A 23,896-nucleotide genomic window follows, 5' to 3' on the forward strand; every position below is an offset into this window, starting at 1 on the left:
TGTCAGTGATCAGTTACTATAATGAAAAAGACCTGGTTTTCTTTAATTTTTCTGAACATTTTATTTAAAAAAATAAAACCTCCCACGTTATGAGAATAGTACAGTGAATTCATGTATACTGTTTCCCTAGTTTTACAATTATTAACATTATTATTAGCATTTTGTCATATTTGCTTCTCCCTCTCTTTCTGTCTCTGAACCATTTGAAAATGAGTTCAAGTGCATCACGCCTAAATACCTTATTCAACATGTTTATCCTCAGAACAAGGGATCCTCTCTATAACCAGAGTACATAGATAACCCTCAGGAAATCTGCCATTGCTGAAACCATCTTATCTAATATATAGTCTCCGCCCAGATTTTCTTATTGTTCCAGTTTTGTTCTTTATCTTGTCCACACCCCCCCCCCACCCCGCCAATTGAGTATCCAATCAGAGGTTGCATTTAGTTGTCATATTTCTTTAGTCTCCTTTATTATCTACATCCATTTAGTGGATTTTTTTTTTTTTGTCTTTCATAGCATGGACATTTGTGAAGATTCCAGACTAGTTGCTTTGTGGATGTCCTTAAGTTTGGGCTTGTCAGATTGATTTCACATATTTAGATTCAGGTTAAAAAAGTTGAAAAAAAATTTTCAGGACTATCACTTAATGAAGTCATGTGTCACTCTGTATCACATTAGGAAGCATATAGCATCATTTTATTGCATGATTAGTGATGACAAGTTAAATTGTTTGGTTAGATAGTATTTATCAGATTGCTTCATTCTAAAGGTACTCTTGCCTTTTGTTATAAGCATTCTCTGTAGTGATGTTTGAGATGTCTGAATAACCTATTCTCCACTAGCCTCTCGCTCATTGGTGTTCATTGATTTTTGTCTGAATCACTTACTATTATCACAGTTTTTGTAAAATAGTGGTTTTATATTTCAGTTTGTCCTGCTACATTTATTAGCTGGCTTTTCTGTAAAGAAGAGCTTTCCCTTCTATGTAGACAGAATAATAATCTTCCAAAGATGTCTACTTCCTAATCCCCAGAACCTGTGAAAATGTTACCTGACTTAGCAAAGGGGAATTGAGGTCATAGGAATTAAAATTGCTAATCAGCTAACCCTTAAGATAAGGAGATTCTTCAAGTGGGCCCAATGTAATTGCAAGATAGGCGTGGAATATATTGCTTTGTCAGAAAGAGGACAGTCACTAAGGAGACAGAAGAAGCGTCATACTGATGCAGTGTGAGAAGGACTAGGCCTGCCATTGCTGGCTCTGAAGACGGAAGAAAGGGACAACCAGCTAGAGAATGGGGGCAGTCTCCAGAAGCTGGAAGAGGAAAGGAAACGGATCCTACCTGGAGCCAGTAGAAAGGAGTGCAGCCCTGCCCGTGCCTTGATGGCACTTGCATTGGATTTCCGCCCTAGAAAACTAGTATAGCTTTCTCACCTTCTGAGCAGTGTGGACTCATGGGTGGTTTTCTTTTTTATAAGTGAGTTAAAAATCTATTTCTGTCAGCATTCATTCTTATATTCCAATTGCCTCAAATTTGGCTTTGGGGAGCCCCTTCAGGACCCTGTGGCGTGTTCTCAGCCCTGTGACCGCCCTCTTTCTTGGCATAGCAGTGTATTCCACGCTTACCTTGTGCTTTCCTTCCCCAACTTGAAACCAGGACACAAACTCCAAAAAACCTTTTAAATTTACTGTGATCATTGTATCTCCAGAAACTGAATATGTGCCCTGGATTAAGCTATGTCACAATCTTAATGAATATACAAAATTGAGGAAAACAGTATGAGTAAATTAAAATTTCAATAAGTAATAAACATAAAAGTAGAAAAAATAGAAATCCATTTCTTAATTATGAATTTTGCATTTACAAAATTAGTTGGATCGTTTATCCATAGTTGAATATTACTTATGGCTAGAGTGAAACAGTTCAGCTAATTCCTCTTCGTATTGATCGTTTTTATAGAGATAAGCTCTAGGAAACTTTAGAACACACACTCTTGAGCCCAGAAAAATAAAGTCTGACACTGTTTCCACTGTTTCCCCATCTATTTTCCATGAAGTGATGGGACCAGATGCCATGATCTTCGTTTTCTGAATGTTGAGCTTTAAGCCAACATTTCTACTCTCCTCTTTTACTTTCATCAAGAGGCTTTTTAGTTCCTCTTCACTTTCTGCCATAAGGGTGGTGTCATCTGCATATCTGAGGTTATTGATGTTTCTCCCGGCAGTCTTGATTCCAGCTTGTGCTTCTTCCAGCCCAGCATTTCTCATGATGTAGTCTGCATATAAATTAAATAAGCAGGGTGACAATATACAGCCTTGACGTACTCCTTTTCCTATTTGGAACCAGTCTTTTGTTCCATGTCCAGTTCTAACTGTTGCTTCCTGACCTGCATACAGGTTTCTCAAGAGGCAGGTCAGGTGGTCTAGTATTCCCATCTCTCTTAGCTAACAATTTATAGTGATGTGTAGAAAGAGATTGAATATAATGGGCCAGGGAAAATGTTAGTCTTTCAAGGTATATAGAAGCCTCACATGATTACAGACATTCTTCTTAGCCAGGAGTCACAAGCGCAGCGTGCCCTCTGGGGCCCGGCAGGAAATGGGTGAGGCAGGCCAAGTGGTGAAGGTGCTGAACCCGGACAGTGAGGGTCTGTACTGACAGAAGCATGTGCACATCTCTGCTTGACTGTTGCCTTGCCAAAGGGATAGCCCAAAGTTGCCAGGGTTTTCAAGAGAAGTCCAGAAATCTATATTTTTATATGAATTCCTCCAATTGCAAAAGATTAGAAATTTAATTTAATTTTATTTTTAATTTTTAAAAAATATTTTTAATTCATTTATTTGGCTGCACGGGGTTTTAGTTATGGCACACGGAATCTTCAATCATTGTTGTGGCATGCGGGATCTATTATAGCTCCCTGACTAGGGATCAAACCCGGGCCTCATGCATTGGTGGTGTGGAGTCTTACCCACTGGATCACCGGGGAAGTCCCTCAATTTTATTTATTTATTTTAACACGTTAAAATTTTTTTTTTTTTGGCTGTGCTGGGTCTTCCTTGCTGCACAGGTTTTCCTCTAGCTGGGGTGAGTGGAGGCTACTCTCTAATGGCAGTGTGCAGGCTTCTCATTGGGGTGAATTCTCTTGTTGCTGAGCATGAGTTCTGGGCCATGAGGGTTTCAGTAGCTGCGGCATAAGAGGCTCAGTGGTTGAGGCTCCCAGGCTCTAGAGTACAGGCTTCATAGTTGTGGCACGCGGGCTTAGTGGCTCTGTGGTGGCATGTGGGACCTTCCTGGATCAGGGGTGGAACCTGGGTCTTCTGCATTGGCAGGCAGATCCTTTATCCCTGAGCCACCAGGGAAGCCCCCCTCAATTTTTTTTTTTTAAAGCACGATGAGAACAAAGAAGCCAGGTCTGCAGATTGGTTTCGATCTGCACATCACCAGTGTATCATATCTCTGGTCTAAGATATGCTGGTGATCAGAATTGTTGCACATGGGGCTATCTAGAACAGGGCTTCCTAGCCTTTTTTGGTGTAGTGAGTGGTGTTGGCAGTATGGGGAAGCTGTGGGTCTCTTCTCAGACTACTGTTTTTTAGGTGTATTTTAAAGATACACAAGACTACAAAGAAAATAAATTGTATTGAAATATAGTCTCAGAATATTTTTCAAAACCAAGTTTGTGATATGTATGCTTTTTATTAGTGTGCTAAATAACATGACTTAGTTGTGGGTCTGTTAACTCTATTAATTTTTAAATACTGTGAGAATAAGTGATTTTTTTGGGGGGGCTGTGCCTTGCCGCTTGCAAGTATCTCAGTTCTCCAACCAGGGGCTGATCCCAGGCCACCGCAGTGAAAAACCTAGAGTCCTAACCACTAGGCAACCAAGGAACTCCTGAGAATAAGGGGTTTTCTAAGATAACTGAACAAGTGTAAAAGAATCTTCCAATACTTGCTATCTCTGGGTGGCAGGCTCACAGGCACTGCTAGTACCATTCCGCTTTGTTGCTTACATTCCTGATTGAAGGTACTGTTAAATTGCAACTAGAAATTACTGAAAATAAGGATGTCATTTCTCCCTCCACCTCCACCCCATGTTTTGTGAAGCCCCATGAACCTCAGGTTCTCTGGTTAAGATCCCCTTGTTCCAAAATAATCCACTTATTAGTAGCATAAGGATAGCAGTATAATGTTATTTTGTGTAATTACGGCGGCCACCATATTACTGTTTATCTCTTTTATTCCTTTCTCCACAGTTAACTTTCCTGTTATTGAACTTGATTCTGTTTTTCTTTAGAACGTTATCACTTGTCTTACAAGATTGTACGAACAGACAGTCGCCTGGTACGCAGCATTCTGACAGCCCATGGATTTCATGAAGTAAGCTCGTTTTCATTACCTTACCTGATTTGCTCAAAAGCTGAAAGTCCCAGCTACCTAACTGACTATGATCTAACAAGGCTAGCTCTAGAAAGTACATGGGACCCCTACTTAGAGATGATGCAGAATTTGCATTGACTTTCTGAGTGGCTTTGCCATGAAATACATGGAAAACATTTCCACAAGACTGTGTGGGTTTTTTTTTTTTTAACTTTTTTTCCTTGCTATGTTTTTAGGCATGAGCTAGAGGCAGAGATGTCCATAAGGAATCATCTAATATTCAGTTAGAGCTCTTTGATTATAAGCAACAGAAACAGACTCTGCCTAACTTAAACCAAAAAGGAAAAGGAATTTGTAGTAAAGATGTGCATAAAGTGGCTAGCAGAATCAGAGGAACAGCTGAAAAAGCAGGCCTTTGAAAGGGAGACTGCAATAGCCCTAGGGATCTGGCAACAGAAGTCTTCAAGACCACTTTTGCTGCTGTGGAATGAATTGACTCTATTCATTGTCCTTGTGCCTTTCTCCACTCAAGAGCTGTATTCTGGAGATGGAATGATTGGACTAGCTTGAGTCAAGGGTCCACTCCTTGGGGGAAAGGGGGGGTGGGCGATTGGCAGATCCTTTAAAAGAAAATTGGGAAAATGGGGATGTTGGTATCAATAGGGACAGGTAAAAATGCTGGACAGACTTTCATTGTAGACATTTTGAGACAATTGATAAAAGTCTGGTTGTTCACTTCTTATCTTACATTGAGATGTGAAGTAGACATTTTGAGGAAGTTCTGATACCAGTTTATATCCTGTCTTTGTTTATCTTTTATCTACAGGGTTTAAAGTGGTACCTGCTACATCAGAGGCAGAGGGTACATAATTGTTGAATGAATGAACAAATGAATTCTAGTGAATGAGTGAATTCTGAGTTGGTATAAGGTTTTAGATCTGATATCACTTTATACTCAGCATCTGCAAGGACAGTCTGATAAGGCAGTCCTCATCTCTTACTTTGATATGTAAGAATATTAAGAGGTATCATGGACTTCTATAAAAGAGTTAATTCTACTCTTTGTAGGTAGTACTTGCCCACCTCTCACAGTTCTTTAAACTTGCTTATGCCCGTGTTCTTACACTCAGCTTTTTTGTCTTACTAGGCTCAGATCCTAATGGGCCCACCAGCTCTGTGGGTGAATAATCTCTATGGCTTTTTCTTCCATTTTCTTCCAGGGGCTGTCTCTGGTGGTTCTTATCTTGTCTTTTTATCTGCCTTAGGTTCATCCGAGCAGCACTGACTATAACCTAATGTGGACAGGATCCCACCTGAAGCCCTTCTTACTTCGTACCCTCTCTGAAGCACAAAAGGTTAATCACTTTCCCAGGTAATGCTCTTGCAGCTACTTTGCTCCGTTTATAGGTACCTGACATTGAGGCATGTAGCCAGCAGAGATAATTAACATCTTTAAAAAAAAAAAAAAAAAAGGAAGTCTGTGATATAGGGCAGCCGTCTATAAATCAAACTGAGGTGTTCACCTTCCTGGATGTAGTTGAAGACTTTGTGAGGGCTCTGTAGAATGGATGGTTGTAAAATACACTACTCTGGATTGCAAATTCCATAGATTCTCTTTCCTCAAATCGAGCTGCTTGTGAGCCCCTCAATGTGGCTAGATCTCACCTCTCACCTCCTTTTTCAGTTACTGTTTTTCCCCTTTATAAAAGAATAGCCCACCTAGATTCTTAATATGTATATTATGCAGAGATGTTAAACTTTCCAGGGTTCCAAACATGGAATTGATGAATCTTTTAGCCTGTTAGTGATTTCCATTTCTTTGCTTTTTAACAGAGTTAAAGAAGGACATGATCAAGTTGTCAGCTGATAAATCATTAAATATAAATTTTAATGATAGATCATCTTATGGCTTTTGACTTATAATTAGTAAATAGTTCAAAGAGTTGAGGATCATTGCTGTATTAAACTTCTTCCAGTCTCATTGGTTAATGTCAGCCTCGAGAGGCAATACTGCTTGGTAGCTAGAAGCAGGAGCTCTGTAGCCAGTGTACCTGGGCCCAGATCTCAGCTCTACTGACTGATCTTGGGCAGGTGAGCTTTCTGAGCTTCAGCTTCCTCATTTGTAAAAAGAAGATACTAATAACACACACTTTGTAGGACTATAGTGAGGATTTTAGGTATCAAGATCTGAAGTGCTTAGAACGTCACATGCCTGCCACATAGTAAACACTGTATATAAGTGTTAGCTATTATGTTTCTCAGTGTTTACATCTATGAAAAAGGAAACAGGAATAGAATTGATGCTGAATCCCCTGTTTTATTCTAGCAGTGAGTAATATTTAACGACAGAGAGATACATGGCCTGTTGGGGAAGAGGGCAGGTAATCTCATCTATCTAATGAAGAGATGCAGATCTAATAAAAATTGTGTTAATTGCTCAGTGGTTATGTTATATTTTATTTCCAGGACTTATGCCCCAGTTACTCACTCAAGAAGTTTTCTTTACAATCACTTCATGTATTTTACTCCTCATTTTTATGAAATGAAGTTTTCTTCTTGATTATTCAGTTCTACTGTCTCATATTCGGTTAATGTATATAAATACCCAGCTTATGCTGTCTCCGACATCAAATAATTTCTTCATCATCTTAGATAAATGTGTATTTAAAATCTTTTCTACAGGTTCCAGTTTCATTTTATATTTGAGCTTCATGGGCAGAAAATAGTTTAAACCTTAGTTTCTTCCTTAATGTCTGGAAGATGTGACTAGTTTTCTAAATGGGTGACTGGGTAGTTGAAGTAAATCAGATACAGCTATTTTAAAGAAATATTTAAACAGTCTTAAAATAGCCTACAGTAGAGACTGCATTCCTAATGCCTGTTAGTAATATATTATTTATTTCAATAGCTTTTGAAATACACTGTAGGTATATAGGAATTCCATCTCAATTTGAACTCAGTATTCATAAATTCTAACCTATGTTTTCTTGACTCCTGTTTGAATTGTAGGAGCTCAGCTGACTCATGTACAAGAAGAATGCAAACACTTAAAATGTTTCCAATATTATTGGGTGCTCTTTTAATGTAACTTTTTATTCTAAATAATTGTAGACTTTTAGAGAAGTTGCAGAAATAATACAGAGCTCCTTTGTTTTCTTTACCCAGTTTTCCTTCTGTTAACATCAGTTATAACCATAGTGTAATTATCAAAATGGAGAAATTGATTTTTGTATGATATATATTATAATCAAAAGTTATAGTCTTTATGGTGTTTTGATAAATTGTGTACTATGTTCCTGTAATGATAGGTCAATATATGTATAACAGACACAGCCTTATGATCACAGGAAATTAAAAAGTATTAAACATAATTTGTATGCACATTTTTCTTATAGAAAAGGTATAATATAATGTAAAAGACACAAGCATTGAGTCTGTTATGTTAGGCTAAGCTGTTTGTGGAAAATGTAATGAAAGAAGTAAACGCAAGGATGAAAGGGGAGAGTTGTGTCTGGGTGGGAGTATGAGGGTGGCTTTTGGGGTGCTGGGAATGTTCTGTGCTCAGTGGTGGTCACACAGATAGACTGAAGTTTATCATGCTCTGCATTTGTGACTTGTTTATTTTCCTGTTTATATGTTAATTTCAGTAAAAAATATAATATTTTAAAAAGTGAAATATTTACCGATGAGGAGAGCCTTTTCTTTTATAATACTTAGAAAATGCACAAAAAAAAAAAAAAAAAAAAAGAAAATGCACAGTGGCTAATGAATCCTATTGTTATTGAGGTTCCCTTGAATATACTTAAAAGGATACTGTTATAGTTTTATTTTAAAACTACATTTGCCATTCGTTAGATCCTTTGGAACAATTTAAGTTTATGATGAAAAATCTTACATGTCAACTAAAAAGATACGTGGTTTCCCAAAATTTGTATCAGGAGTACAAAGCAAAAATGTTTGGAGACCACTAATACTGGGTAGCTGTACGAGAATGTGTTGTTTTTCTTATCCTCTGGTTTATTGTTTCTAATTGCTTAATGATAAGCATCACTGGGGGTACATTACAGTCACAGGTCTTAATTGCAAATTCAAGGAATCACCATTTCCAGAGAAGGTGTATATTTAAAAAGCACCTTCCAGGTGCTTAATCTTTCTAGGTAAATATATTCCTAGAAAGTTATATATTTTAAAAGCAGTGAGTGATCCATATCTCAGTCAAGTTCAGAAATCACTGATTTAGACCAAATCAGTTTTTTGGACCATCTGTAGCAAAATCACCTGGGGTGCATGTTTAAATGCAGAATCCTAGACTTCATCCCCCAATTTTTGGAGATGTGATCTTGGAACATTCATTTTTAAGGAACTTTATGAGTGATTCTTATGCACTAAAATTTGAGGACCTCTGCTCTAAATCCAAGGAGGACAGTGGGTAAGGAAGAAGTGTTGGTGATACCTAGATCTTGCAAAGAAACCTTTGATTTTAAGAAATCAAAGTGAAAATTTTGAACTGAGCAACAGATGGAATGTGTTTTTAATGGTTACAGCAAAGATTCTTGGATGGTCTTTAAATAGTGCAACAAACCAGAGACTCATGAGTGCGGTCATGGCTAACTGAAGCCCATCTTTGTAGTTTGCCAGATTCCAATCCTTGATCGATAGCAGTGATTGCCCTGGTTTTAAGGTGATCATTTCCTTGACAAAGTGATAGATTTGGGGTATAAGACTGTCCTCAGTAACTGCTTATGAACTGGGAACTCTTTAACATAGGAAAACCTCTGAGTCATAGTTTACTGAAATGGAAATGCTTTTATGAAACTTAGGTCATATGAACTAACCCGGAAGGACCGACTGTACAAAAACATCATTCGAATGCAGCATACACATGGATTCAAGGCTTTTCACATCCTCCCCCAGACCTTCCTGCTGCCAGCTGAGTATGCGGAATTCTGTAGTAAGTGCTTGACTCCTGGTGCCCCATCCCTCATCCCCATTCCCAGCAACTGAACTTGGAGCAGAGTTATTCACTCCCAGGGGCTTTTCAAATCCTTAAAAAGTTGCTTCTTTAGTAAAACAGCTGCAGAGATAACTTTAACACTGTTGTATTCTGAGTATGTCTGTGTGTGTATTCTTAGTAAGCTTGTCAGTGTCAGGTATGTAAGGACACACTGGGGTGTCATAGAAATGTGCTCCTGTCTAATACGGAAAGTCCTTTTTCATTGATGAGTTAGTGCCCATGTAAGGAAGAATATACTTCTGCATATGAACTACAGAGGCACCCTATTTGGTATCTCTCTTCCTCTTGTCATTTAAGGAATGTTTGTCACCTCAACTTTTGGACGTGTGTGACTTATGTTCTTCGGGGGTACAAGTATCACGCATCTTTTAGTGATAGGGTTTAGAGGTGCCAGTTCGTCACCCTGTTTCCTTGGAGTTTAGACTAATTGAAATATATTCATGGGAGTGAGATAGCAATGCGGATGTCCGCTGTCGTGCTGGTTAAGCTAGATAGGAATGTGTGGCCTGCATACAGGTGTCATTGTTTCTTTTGCCTTAAGTGAACTTAGACCTCTTTATGTCCAGACAGAGGGGACAGGCTATTTCAGGTTTTGCTCCTTGGTGGGCAGAGTCTGTCTCAGTAGACTTAGTGCACAGAAGAGGCATAAGTACAGAGAAAGAGTGAGGCAGGTCTTTTGGGAGAGTCTAAACAGAAGCGAAGAGCTGACTTATTTGAAAAGACCCTGTGCTGAGAAAGATTGAAGGCGGGAGGAGAAGGGGACAACAGAGGATGAGATGGCTGGATGGCATCACTGACTCAAGGGACATGAGTTTGAATAGACTCTGGGAGTTGGTGATGGACAGGGAGGCCTGGCGTGCCGCAGTCCATGAGGTCGCAAAGAGTCAGACACGACTGAGCAACTGAGCTGAACTGAAGTAGAAGCAGTGATAATAGCTGATGAACATTTTCCTTCTGTTAAGCCCTCTTCTAAGTGGTGCCTTACTCTGAGGTAGGAACTGTTACTACTCCCAGCTTTGTAGGTGAGAAGACTAAGGTACAGTGAGGTTAAGTATCTTTCTGTAGATTATACAGCTGTTTGGTTCCAGAAGCCAAGCTCCTCACCACTGTGCCTTGTGGCTAAAGACACTGGGCGTGTGCACACAATGACCATCTCTCAATACCTCCCTTGAGAGAAGCCACTTCTGTGAGGGAGATCAGATTTGACACAGGATAGACAGATAGTTTTCTTCTCACTAAGTCCGAGAGAGAGAGACTCTTCCTCTATCATGAGGAAGCATGGAAAGAGGAAGAGAAAGTTTGCTCTAGATTTCCTGGCTTTGATTCTGTTAACCTGTTGGACTTTGAGTCTGGTCTGGTCGCGCAGTGGGGTGTTCATCCTCTGGGACTCGCGTCAGGGGTGGTCACAGGCCTCCTCCTTCACCTCGGAGAGGCCGTTCCTCTGAGAGCACCTGTTGCCCGTGCTGGGACTAGTGGTTCAGTGTTGGTCCACAGCAGGCTCTGGAACGGGTCAGAACAGAGAATTCAGTACATGAATTAAGTTAACTTCAGAGCGACAGTGTACTCAGAGCTGAACATTTGTAGTTAGGGATTTTTGTTAGGGGGTTTTAGCCACGATACCAGAACCTCCTGTGTCTTCCCTTTCTCCTCTGTTCAGTGGGACTGTTACCTGTATGAATGTTATAGTGCTGGGATGTTTAAGTAGCTTGATACATGGAAAGCACTTGGAATGGGGCCTGATAGGTACATAACACATGTTCAATAATATTTCCTATTTCAAGTTATGTTGAGATGCATTGTTACATAAAAAAAGTAAAAAAATTATGTAGGAAGCCAACATGATAGCCTAAAAATGCCTCAGCTACCATGTCAGCAATGTAAAAGGGTTCCTGACAGTGAACACCTCCTGCTGTTGAATCCCTAATGAGAAATCAAAGTCTAGAATAATTCTGTATTAAACACTAAAGGGATATTAAGTTGAAAATTCCCTTTTCGCTCTCCACTAGTTCCTAATCTGTGGTTCTTCCCCACCCTTTGGAGGCCGGTTTGAGGGCTGAATGCTCATTCAGAAGATTGGATAGAGTTCGAGTGCCCCGATCTGTTCAAGCCTGACCTGTTTTTCAGTGAAATTGCTACTGCAGCATATTCTTCAAATTCTTATGGGTTCTGCATTCTAGAAGGGCAAGAGGAGTGTCACATTTGCACCTGGTGTGGGTTTGAGGTGCCTGTTGGCATCCATGTGGTGATGTTTTACAGGAGTTGTAAAGGGAGTTTTGAATTTTGGCCAGGGATATAGATTCTTGAAGTTGTAGATGTGGAGGTGGATATGATTACCATGGATGAGAAAAAGAGAGAGAGGAAGAACCACAGAGAAATCAGAGGGGAGAGAGAGGTTGAAGATACGAGCAAAGGAATGAGATCCCAGGCGAGGCAGGAGAGAGTTTGATCAAGAGCGCAAGTAGAAGGGTGAGTCTCTCCCCTAAAAGGTGGAAGGAAGGAAGCTAAGTGGTCATCGAGATAGCACTTTTCAATGGGAGGGAAGCAGGTGAGTGGGTTTATGTTACAAATTACCAGCCTTCTTGGTGAGGAGGGCGATGAGGACACATACCAGGAATGAGGGGCCTAGGGATGGGTTTGGGTGTTTGAGGGGCAGAAAGACGTGTGAATAGCCTGCAAAGGGCTTTTGGAAGAGAACTGATGAGGAACGTGAGGGCTGCCTGAAGATGCTAGAGATACCAGTCAAGGCGGGTCTCATAAATTTGTAGCTTTCTGTTCTTATAAGGGAAAACCTGAAATGCATCTCTGCAGAGCCCAAGCCCACAGACCAAACACTGCCCCAGGAGATGAAAAAGCCTGGATATTGCCAAACTGTTTGCAGTAATTAGGATGTGAGGCTTGGACTATGCGGACCAGATCTTGCTGGATCCCCGGTGCCGCTGCTGCTAGTGGACGGTGTGCGGTGCGGTTGGAGGTCTGTGACACCAGAGAGCTAACCAAAAGTCTTGCCAGTTGCAGCCTCGTCCCCCCAGTGGACAGCTTTTCTAAACAGGAAGAAGGAAACAGCGAGGAAGACAGGGTGGCGCCAATATCAGAAAGGCAGAGACCTTACCCCACAGCCCAGCAGATTCCTGGTTACTCCTCACGGGCCAGAATTGTGTCCTCTGGCTATCTTTAGATGTAAGAGAGGCAGAAATAATTCAAAGGAATGAGCAAAACTTTGATGTCATCCAGTTAATTGCAGATGATTGGATTTCATAGCAATCAGTAAACTTATAGAATCCTAATAGTAGGATAATGAGAGATCTCATAATTTGAATTTAAAGCCTGCATTTTAAAGATGAGACTGGATAATTAGAACTCAGATCTTCCTACTCCTGGTTCCGTGCTTTTTCCATTAGACTGAGCATGCTGCCACTCTAGGAGCTAGAAGGCACTGGAAAGAACTGCAGGCCCCTGGTCTAGTATATTTCGTCCTGACAGACTGCCCAGCTCTTTGCCCTGCCTCTGCGTCTGATGCACATTTTTGGAACCTGTGAAAGAAATCAGTCCTTCTTCTGAAATACAACAAATCAAGGAGAAACGCCTAGCATAAAGGACAAATTTTTGGTATTTAAGATTTTGAGAATATGATAAAAGTGAAGCACCAATAGAAGCAGCAACTTCTGATAAGGCCCACCCACAAAGTAAGGTTTGTTAAAAGTGTTAGATGGCAGAAGTTGCATTTAGCTAGATTTTCCCTGTTCTGAAAACAAGCTTTTTCTTCATTCATTTGTTCCCAGAGGGTTCTGTCTCCAGTGAGGTGTGGTCGTTTTCTGTGGCATTCCTGTGGCCCCCTCCCTCCTCTTTGTAAATGTCTGATTTCTTGCTTAGTGTCTGCCTTTCTGCTGGGCTAATCTCTCTGAAGGTGAAGACTATCTGCATTCCACACACTCGAGAACTGCTTGACATGTGTTGGGTACTTAGAAGTACTGAATGAATGAAGTTTAAAAAATCTTTTTGTTTTCTTTTAATAGTTCCTTTTGTTTTCAATCTATTGTAATCTCAGAATTTGGGGATAATGGCAAAATTTGGGGACACATATATATGTATTCAGTGGCTTCACTTTATAGAGATTAATAAAGGTTAATTTGTCTTATAACTGTAAATTTGTCTTATAACTGTAAATAACTGTAAATATCCATTACAATACTAAAATTACATAAATTATATTTTTTGAAAGGTAATATAGTCATGGCACAAGAGAAGTACAAAACGATAATCAGTGAAAAGCCTTTTTCCTCTTCTCTTTCTCAGTCATCTAGTTCTCCCCAGAAGTGATCAGTATAGTATTTATACATATCCTTCTAAAGATATTCTGAGTGCTTACTAGCACATGACTTGAGTGTGTTTGTGAACAGATGGGAGTGTATGATAGCCAGTGCCTTGCACTTTACTTCTTTTCACTCAGCAGCCTGTCTTTGAGCTCGTTGCCTCTCATTAATAACACTCTCATTTTGTGTGTCTGCTTAGTATTTCATTATGTAGAACAGGTGTCTGGAAACTACAGCTTTTGTGTCAAATCTGGTCCCATGAACTAAAAAAATGGTTTTTACATTTTTAAATGGTTGGGGAAAAACAAATCAAAGATGAATAAAATTTTGTGACATGTGGAAATCATAGGAAATTTGGTGTCCATCCATTAAGTTTTGGGGGACCCAGCCATGCCCCTTTGTTTACATATTCTTTCTGGTGGCTTTTGAGCTACAGTGACAGAATTGAGTAGTTGTAATAGAGATTGCATGGCCTGCAAGATTCTTGAAGGTGGTTTGTGACAGTAATAGACTAACATCTGAATATGTGCCTTATTTTGTCTTCATCCTCCCATTCAAGAAGGGAAATGATGGAAGAAATATATTATGTAATTTTGCTGTCTCCTTTTTTCTCCTTATCTCTTTCCCTTCTCTGTCTATCTTCTCATTTTTAAGGCTAGTCCAAAAATACAGGTTATTTTAGCTGCTGTCCTTCACTTGGAAATTTGGAAAATTCTTTGGGTACCTGAGTAGATAACCATGTTGAAATTTGAGATAATAAACTCATGTCCTTTCTTTCTCCCCCCTTTTTTTTTGTCTTCCAATATTTTGAGCAGATTCATATTCAAAGGACCGGGGACCTTGGATCGTAAAACCAGTGGCCTCTTCCAGGGGGCGGGGCGTCTACCTGATCAACAATGTAAGTTTGTAACGGTGGCACACTTGACTCTGTGTTTGTTCTTCCCTTTGTGTTAGCTAAGTGTGCATTCAGAAGTGTACTTTGAGGGAGGGCGTGAGTCTACTGTTCACCTTACTGGCAGTAACCTCCTCCCACGCCAGCAGTTACTCTACAAGTAATGTCACTTGATTGAATTTGGGGGGAGGGCAGCCTTTACTGTCAACAGAAAAGAAGTACTTTTTCTGCTTTCAGCATTCTGTCTTGCAAATTCCTCCACACTAAGCATTAGCTGGTAGCACGTACATTTAATTCCTATCGTGGGGAGAACTGTGGGTTCCTACCCTCAAGATCATCAAGCAAATTAACCTTAATTTAATTCGGCATGGCATCCTTGGTGCTCCTGCCAGCCCCCCTTCTTCCTCCTCATCCGCTTCTTTTTTCAGAAGTCATCAGTATCTTGATTCTTTGCCAGATCCTCATTAAAAGTTGTTTTTCAGTTGGACAGATATACAGAGTAAATAAAGTCTTAACCCCAGTCTCACTCATTAGACTTTTAACAGTAGTTAGTAACTCAATACAGTTGATTTGTGTTTTATTTTTTCTCAACTTTACATTTTGTTTCTTAATTCTCAGTTTGATATTCACTGCACGCATATCGCCTCCTATCCTCCCTTCCACATTCCATCTCTAAGTTCACTTACTTTTTTATTGTTTTTATATTTTAAAGGTTTATCTCTTCAATAACTGATTCAGTTTCTCTGCTTTATAAGTTGAGTAAAAAATTTAAACTTACGGAAATTTTATAGATGGGAATTCTGAAATTTAATCAATATTTCAGTCTGGGTCTTTGTTCATACTTCCTTCTGCACGTTTGGTCAGCCCTTTCAGTTTAGAAACTAGTGATTTTTCTTTATTTCAGGGAAAATCATTCATTTTTGTCTTGTTCTCCTTCTGAAACTCCTTTTTGAAGCATTTTGGGTCTTCATGTCAACTTTTTTCCATTTTAAACTCTCTGTCTTTTCCCATCATTATCTTCTGGATCACCAGTTTGAGTGTGATCCATTTTATCATTCATTCCATCTACTGTATTTCTATATTGGCTCTCATAATGTACAAAAATTCTTATTTTCCGATTTGCCTTTTTTTTTTTTTTCTGGATAACATCTTGTTATTGCTTAATAGATGCAGTTTGCCAGCTGGTCTTTCTGACCATACGAATTGAAAGCTTTTTAAAGTTCTCTTTTGTTCCATGACTTTTCTTGGGCCCCCTTTTTTTTTTTCTCTTGCTATTGGGTTCTCTCAATTTTAGTGACCTTCAGTGTTGAGTCATACTAACGAATGGAAGACTAGACTGATTGAAATTGACAGCCGGCCTGGGTTTCCCCTGCCATTGTATAGGACTGATTCCCTGGACAGGAGGGCGGACTGAGCCTTGTGGCAAGGGCAAGGTGTGTTGACTGTCAGTCCGCACCGTAGGTTGCTGTGGGTGAGGATCGTTGCCTCTTCCCTCTCCCTTGCCAAAACAGGATGGGTCTGATTGTGGATTTAAAGGAAGTAAAGGAGGAAACAGACAGAACAGGCTCCATCTTGAAAGCAGGACTCCATCTTGGGCTGGACTGTGGACTTTGAGCTCTATGCCCAATATCTATGGAAACGACATACCAACTGGAAAACCAGACCCCCTGGATGGAAGAGCCCCAGGGCTCCTACCTAGACTCTCCGTCGCCTAAACAAATACCCTAATTATCTGTGTAACCAAATAGAATCATAAATTCTGTTATGCTTATTGGGGTATGACCACAGACCTATTGATAATTGTCCACTGTTAACTACCTAGGTTTAAGGCATACGAATCATGAGTTTAAGGCATATGAATCATGGGTTAACTTTGATTGTTTCTTTCTTTTCCTTTGTTCATACTAGTTTCAGAGAATTTGGGGAGGTAGGTTTGAGCAAGTACCCTTAGGATTTATAAGGTTTTCACAAAAACTGGTCGGGTTCCCTGCACTCCACTATCTGCATTGTCCTTCTGGGTGAGTTTGTTTCCCGGAACGCAAGGCTATAACAGAGGAGTTTGGCGATCTCCCTCTGGGGCGGCGCTGCCCTTCCCCTGTTTTCCCTTTTGTGTCTGCCAGGGGTTGCAGAGTTCCCCTCCTCTGTCAGATCCCTGCGCCCACGCACACAGACGTCCTCCCGTTAGGTTTCATTCTGAGGGCTAAGCTGTGGCTGTTGAAGGCCTGTTGGCCGCAGTGTTTTAAACACCATTTGTTAATTAATTATCCTATTCTTGTCCCTTGGCTCCCTCCTGCTCTCCATATGCGTGTTCACTGCCAGCTTGGAACGTCTCAGATGCCTTCTTGGGAAGATCACTCTCCCCTCTGTGATATGTGGGGCTGGGTCTTCCTCTGCTATTTTCTCAACCTGTTCCCATCTGCTTCCCGTCTTTCAGGATTTCCTTAAACCTTTGGTCTTTTGTTGGTTCCTTTAACTGTTTCTAGCTTTGTTATTTATCATTTCGTTCTTTTAAAAATATCTTCTCTGTCCTTCGAGTGGGACCCTGGAAGGGAGAGCTGGAGATGGAGGCTGTGTGTGCAGTTGGTACACCGTCTCAAGTTTCCCAATTCTCTGTCTCTGCACACGATCTGAGCTACTTTCTATATGTGCAGAAACTGATTTTCTGAGGGGTCTTTCACATGGGAAAATCCTCAAATTCAGTCTGGACTAAAAACTGTACAGTAAACACTGATAGCCAGACCTTTTATGCTGGAGAAATACCGGATGTGGTTCTGATGCAGTAACTGTGCAGCCCCAGGCCCAGGCTACAAGGCCTGCTCCCTGCCCTTGGGTCACTCCGGAGGCCTTCTGCCCCGGGTCTTTTGTGGACAGAAGACCCTGGTCATATGCCGCAGAGCTCTCTTTTCTTGTTTCTGTTCTGACCTTGGTGTGACGGCTCCTGTCCAACAGCTTTTCCTCCAGCTCCGCGCCAGGAGCTCCAGTGTTGTTTGAATCTCATAGACGGCCCTCGTTTGGGTTTGGGTTTGAGCTGCCAAATGGAATTGCTATTGAAAGTCAACTGTGGTACAAGTTTGCTTTTTATTTTCTTAGACATGAGTCAAAAAGAATAGGATCTATTCCCAGCTCATCTGGGACGTTTTTCTCTTGGAATGCTCTTTTGCCCTAGTGATTTGTTATTTTAAAATCAACATCATAAAGAATAGAAAAGTTAAACTTTCCTTGGTGGGGCTGAGAACCCCGTGCCCTGACTCTTCCCTGTCTCATAAAGGGGGTGACAAGTCTTTAGAGAATGCGCGTTTGGCAGACTCTCCTCCTGCCTCCCACCTCTCCCTGGACTAACTCCCTGGAGACCCCCTGCAGAGATCAAAGTACTTGGCGGGACCCTTTGCCTGCCCCCTCTCCCTCAGTGAAGCTTTGGAATGAGTCTGATTCTTTGAGGTCTTTGGTGGAGGTGCCAGACAGAAGCCTGGGGAGATGCCAGCAAGCACCAGGGGAGCTGGCAGCATGTGGATGTAATGGGAAAATATTCCCAATTTTTCTCCAGATCTGGAATTTTATCACATATTACCCAGACCTACAAACCATACAGTTAATACGCTCCTCTCCCTCCCTACACACACACACACACACACACACGGCCTCACCATCTCCTCTGTTCCATACCTGGATCCTTTCCCATGGAATATGTGACCCATTAGCCAACTGGATGAAGTAACTCTTTCCAAGGCCGCTGCCTGCTTTGCTTTTAGACTCGAGGGGAATGGAGAGGGAGGGCTCTGCTGGAGGATCTGTGAGCCCCACTAGTGTGAGTGGGTGAGGCATGGCGGGGTAGGGCAGAGTTAGGTGTGAGGGCCAAGTAAAAACACCTTCCCCTGTCTTCCCACTGGAGCAAGAAGGGCCTCTCATTAAAAGTTCCCCATAATAGTCATAACCTTTTGGAAAATATCTGCAAATAGCCACTTTTGCCATTACGAGAATAGGATAAAGGATAGGAAAAGCATTCCTTGCATGTAACACTGAAGAGAGAGGAGTGTGAGCTCCTACAGGTGGGAGCGTCTTGGCTGGGCTCCGTGCTGGGCTCTTTAACTCTGGAAACACAGCATAAAGGAGCAGAGTCGAGTTTGCTCCAGCTCCTTCAGTAACCATGACTAAATGCCATATTTTCCCAATTTAGTATATTCAAATCAAGGAGGGAAAAGATCTGGTGTTTTCTGATTAAGGTATGGATTTGATTATGGAAATCAAGTTTAGTCATCCTTGTCTCACACATTATCCTTGGTAAATACGATACGCATATATTCTCTGAAATTTTGAAGTATCAGGAGAGTTATGGTTAGGAGAGTATTTGGGTCACTGTTCACCCCTCTATTTGTGAATGTAATTCTCCACAGCTCTCTTGTTTCTGCCTGCTCATGCGCTCTCCACACGCTCATAGGTCTCACTGTTCAACAGATATTTAGGACGTCCCTGCTGCGTGCCAGGTGCCAGCCTGCCTGAGGAGTAGGGATCATCTCCTAATTCTTATGACTCTTTATTGTAGGAATAGGGATTGTCTCCTAATTCTTACGTCTCTTCATTATAACTGAGTGCACTGAATCATATGAGTGGTATATGGCATGCTATGAGGCATGCTATTGAATTGTGGTACTCAGTAAATGGAACTACACAGATACTGTTGAGTTTGCAGTACTAATAATAACTGATATTTCTTGAGCATTTACTACGTGCCTACCACTGTACCTCCCAAATACAATCTCACTTAGTCTTTTTTATGAGAATCCTAAAAGGTCGTTACTCTTTCTTCCTTAGTAAGTGAAGATTGTAACTCAGGCCTGCCTGATTCCAGAGCATACCCTCTTGACCGCTGTACCATTCTATCTCACAATAACTTAACAGATACCATGAGCTTTAAAGTCGAATTAGAAAAATGGATGTGTTTCCCGACAATTCAGATTCTTGCTTTAGCATACTTAGGAGGGCAATTTGAGCTTAGAATTTACATCATTTAAAATGAGTTAATTGGGGATGGATGAAAATATCAAGAAGATATTTGGATGAAAATATCAAAAAGGCTTGAAGATGTTAGAGATTTCATTAGTTGCTTATCTGTATATTATAGTATACAAAAAAAAAAACTGTATTCAAAATCATTCTTATGTGAACTTACAGTTTAATTGCTGATGCAGACAGAAATGAGAGGTATAGACCATTGAACAAGTTATCTGAACAGTGTAAGAGATTATGTTCTGCATAACTCAAAGGACAAATGTATATGATGAGGAAGGAAAGAGAGGAAATGGGCGTGGACGTTAGCTAGAGTGTCATAGAGTGAAGACCATTACCAGTGTCGTCTCTGGTTCCGAGGAAAGCTGGGTGGTCAGGTTGGGTGGTCAAGTATCCATTGTAGCCTGTAGGTGTTACTTAGTAGAAAAAGAGCTGCAATTGTTTACTTTTAGGTTCGGAACACAGCCTGTAGCTTGCTGCTTTGTACTGTGATTGCATCAGTTCTTACACCCTAAGCTGACTCAAAATAGTGATAGTCTGTGTGAGAAACTGATCAGGAAATGGTGTGGGTGACCAGAGCCAAAGCATGAATCAGTAGTGATGTTGTAGTGTCCGTATGACGCATAGAAATGGCTTGTGAAGTTGTGTTCAGAGTGAGATGGCAGCAGTGGGAAATGAGAGGGAAATCTTATCATCTTCACCCCGGGGTCACAAAATTATCCTTTAAAAAAAAAAACAAAAAAAACCCTGTAGTACTTAGGATAACAAATACATTTTTATAAAGACAACTTTTGAATTGGGGGGACAGTTATTTTAGGTCAGAACTTGGGAGAAAAGGTGAAAATAGTGCTTAAGAACTGAGTTTCTCAGGCAGACTGTCTGGGTTCAGATGGTGCTCTATCACTTCTTAGCTGTGTGACTTTGAGCAGTTTCCTAACCCTCTCTGACTCGCCCCTCATCCGTAATATTTGGATGGTGTTATACCTACCATGTGGTGTTAGACGATGATTAGATGAAATAGTACTTGTGAAGGATGAGAGCAGTGTTGGCACGTAGCGGACATCCGGTACACTTGTAATTTTTCCTGCTAATGTTAATAGCGTGTCTGTTGCTGCTACTTTAGTTGTATCTTCACAATTATCATCAGAGACGCTTGCTTTTTGGAGTCCTTTTGTCCCGTACGGATTGTGGTGCCTGACAGCTGATTTTTCTGTCTTCATCTCACTTGGAGTTGTTCTGTTCCAGATCTTTAATCAAGAATCTACAGTAATTTCCTGTTTCCCACTATGTTCAATCTAAATTCCTCTTACCAGGGGTTTAAATCCCTTTGCCAGTGGGGTCTTCCTTTCTAATTATCTAACCATATTTTTCATTATTTCCCAATTGAATCTTTTAGCCCCAGGTCACTGAATCTGCCCACTCTCCTTTCTACCTGGGCTTTGTCTTTACACACCGGCCTCCTTTCCTTTCCACCGTGTGCTTGCTAGCTTTCAGCGCTCCCTTCTGAACCTACCCATCCTGAACCAGCCTTCCCTGACTGGTCCTCCTGGCAGGTCTGCATTTCCACTAGGCAACCTCACATCTCACGCTTGTAGACATGCTGCTTTGTGTTCTTTTAAAGTCTGTATTTTGCTCTCCCTCTCCCCAATCATCAGACTCTTTGGGAGTAGAGCTTGGGCTCCGTGAGGGCAGGGATCGCATCTGTTTCCTTCATCACTGTATCCCCAGTGCCTTATGCAGCACCCATCAATACTCATCATTATTTATTGTGTAGGCAATTCTTTTTCATTGAAAAAAGTCTTTAAGAGATCTAGTACAATCTTTACCTACAGTGGCACAGTAAGCACTATTAAGTGAATCAATGAAACATCCATCCCATTTCATGGGGAAAATGCCAGAATCCTTTGTAGAAAGATCTGTAATTTCTCTGAGTAACTTGATGAAAGCCTTCCTGTAAGAATAATGGTGGTATTTTAAAATATCCAACGTGCTTTATTTACATCTGGGAGAATGCAAGTTTTTATTTATTTTTTTAAGTAAATTTTATTTTCTTGGTATGTAATTATTTAATATCATGTATAAAAATCTTTAAAGCTGTTTAGATTCTGTTTATTATGGGAGAGGTGCTGTGTAAATCTGCCCCCCGCCCAATAACTGGATTCTCACAATGTTTATGGAAGTGGTATATTATATGGCCAACTAATGTATGGGTAGCTTAGAGGAAAACTTTTCTTAAAGTTTTAGTTTTCCATATTATCATTTCTCAAAGGTTAAGAACTTTGCTTCTTTACAGTAAGCTAGGTTTCCTTTGCATTTTGACCTTTCAGTTTTCTCTTTGCTCAACAGCCAAACCAGATTTCCCTGGAAGAGAACATCCTGGTCTCCCGTTATATTAACAACCCCCTGCTCATAGATGGTGAGTTGTGATTAAGCCTTTGACTGGATTGGGCTAGATCTCACTAATTTTTTTTTTTTTTTAACGTTTTTATAGTCTTCTCTAGTAAGTGTTTATTAAGCTAGTGTGAAATGCTTGGCAACTGTGACTCCAGAGATGAAGCTGGTTTCTTACCCAACTCATGGGATTACTTTGAAGATGATTTTGAGATAATAAAAAACAGTGTGTTCTATTGTTATAATAGTAACAAATATGTATGGAAACTGTATATATGTTTATGTGGTATAATCATTATTTATCCTCAAAGGTAAGGTGTGTGCACTGTGTGTGTTTCCTGGGGGAGAGGACTGTTTTTTCTTTCATGTTTCTCTGTTACAGTTGTCCTGTTCAGTTCTGTAACAGAAAACCAAGAGCTTAGTTTTCCCTTTGCACCCTGATTTTTTTTTTCTAGATTTCAAATTTGATGTGCGCCTCTATGTGCTGGTGACTTCCTATGACCCTCTTGTCATCTATCTCTATGAAGAAGGACTAGCTCGGTAAGAGACCCTCGGGTGTAGGGTGTTGTTAATGTGAGTTGACCCATTGAAGAGTGTGTTAAGGTCAGGTCATCGTTCCTGTTGTATTCAACTCAGGAAAACAGGAGCGTCCCCAGAGGAGCTTCAGATTACAGAAATCAGTCTTAGTTTCATTCACAGTCTCACCCGCATATCCATGCACATGAATAAGGCTGTATATGTACACGCTTACCTTTCCCAGCTGGGATCCAGGATCATATTGTGCTCTCATGCAGCGGTGATAAGGTGGGAAAATTCTCGGGCCACTGTGCTTCGCAAATGTTCTAGAAAGGAAAAAAAAATATCCCACACATATATAGCTGTTATATACCAGACATTTATTGTAATGCTCACAACAACCTTAAAGTTGAGGTAATTTTGTAGTTGAAGGAACTGAGGCTTAGAGAGTTAAGGAAACTTGAAGTCACTTCCCTGACGTCTCCAACTGGTTGACAGTGGAGAGGGAATTTAAACCCCTGGATCTGACTCCAGAGCTGAAGGCTTGAGCTGTTTCATGACCTCTTGTATTTAAGAGAGGGGCATTAGCCACTTTTTTTTTTTAATTTACAAGTCTTTAATATATTTTTAGGGATTTTATACACACACACACACACACATTTCTGTTTTTCTTGAGGTACTTTGTAGGTTTTAAGGTAGTGTGACTTACAAAATAAAGTTCAACTTAATTTGAAGTTTCACTTCCTGTATCCATAAAATTTTACAGGTGACAGTGTTATTTTAGACCCCTTAAATCATTTAAAATGAGGATAAATTTGGTGTGTTTGTGTTCTTTTCTCCTACAAAACTAATATATATATATATATATATATATATATATATATAAGCTAAGTCGCTTTAGTCGTGTCCGACTCTGTGTGACCCGGTAGACGGGAGCCCACCAGACTCCTCCCGTCCCTGGGATTCTCCAGGCAAGAGCACTGGAGTGGGTTGCCATTTCCTTCTCCAATGCGTGAAAGTGAAAAGTGAAAGTGAAGTTGCTCAGTCGTGTCCAACTCTTAGTGACCCCATGGACTGCAGCCCACCAGGCTCCTCCGTCCATGGGATTTTCCAGGCAAGAGTATTGGAGTGGGGTGCCATCGCCTTCTCCGATATATATATATATATATATGTATGTATGTATATACACACTTTTTTTTTTCCAAGTAGCTTGCTCTGAAGTTCCTTATATAGTGTAGTACTTCAGGAGGTGGTTTGCATCTGTAAAAAGCATGGCCTATACGTGTTTCTGTGTTTTAGAAAATGTACTTCAAAGATGAGAAATACCATGAATAAAAGAAGGCTATCCATATAATTATTGATGTTTTGACATATATTATTATAT

The 23,896-nt window shown here is 40.5% G+C and overlaps 1 protein-coding gene across 5 annotated transcripts in view; it reads left to right on the forward strand.

The window, feature by feature from the left end:
- The window catches only part of TTLL5 (tubulin tyrosine ligase like 5), a 316,639-nt gene that overhangs the window by 16,158 nt on the left and 276,585 nt on the right, over positions 1–23,896 (forward strand). For all 5 annotated transcript variants that reach the window (XM_055538712.1, XM_055538711.1, XM_055538708.1 and 2 more), the window contains exons 4-9: positions 4,303–4,385; positions 5,651–5,757; positions 9,206–9,336; positions 14,525–14,607; positions 21,952–22,021; positions 22,452–22,536. In XM_055538712.1, coding sequence (XP_055394687.1) covers positions 4,303–4,385; positions 5,651–5,757; positions 9,206–9,336; positions 14,525–14,607; positions 21,952–22,021; positions 22,452–22,536 — 559 coding nt within the window. The remainder of the gene's footprint in view (positions 1–4,302; positions 4,386–5,650; positions 5,758–9,205; positions 9,337–14,524; positions 14,608–21,951; positions 22,022–22,451; positions 22,537–23,896) is intronic.

Source organism: Bubalus kerabau, chromosome 10 (assembly GCF_029407905.1).
Source record: "Bubalus kerabau isolate K-KA32 ecotype Philippines breed swamp buffalo chromosome 10, PCC_UOA_SB_1v2, whole genome shotgun sequence".
Classification (NCBI taxonomy): domain Eukaryota; kingdom Metazoa; phylum Chordata; class Mammalia; order Artiodactyla; family Bovidae; genus Bubalus; species Bubalus kerabau.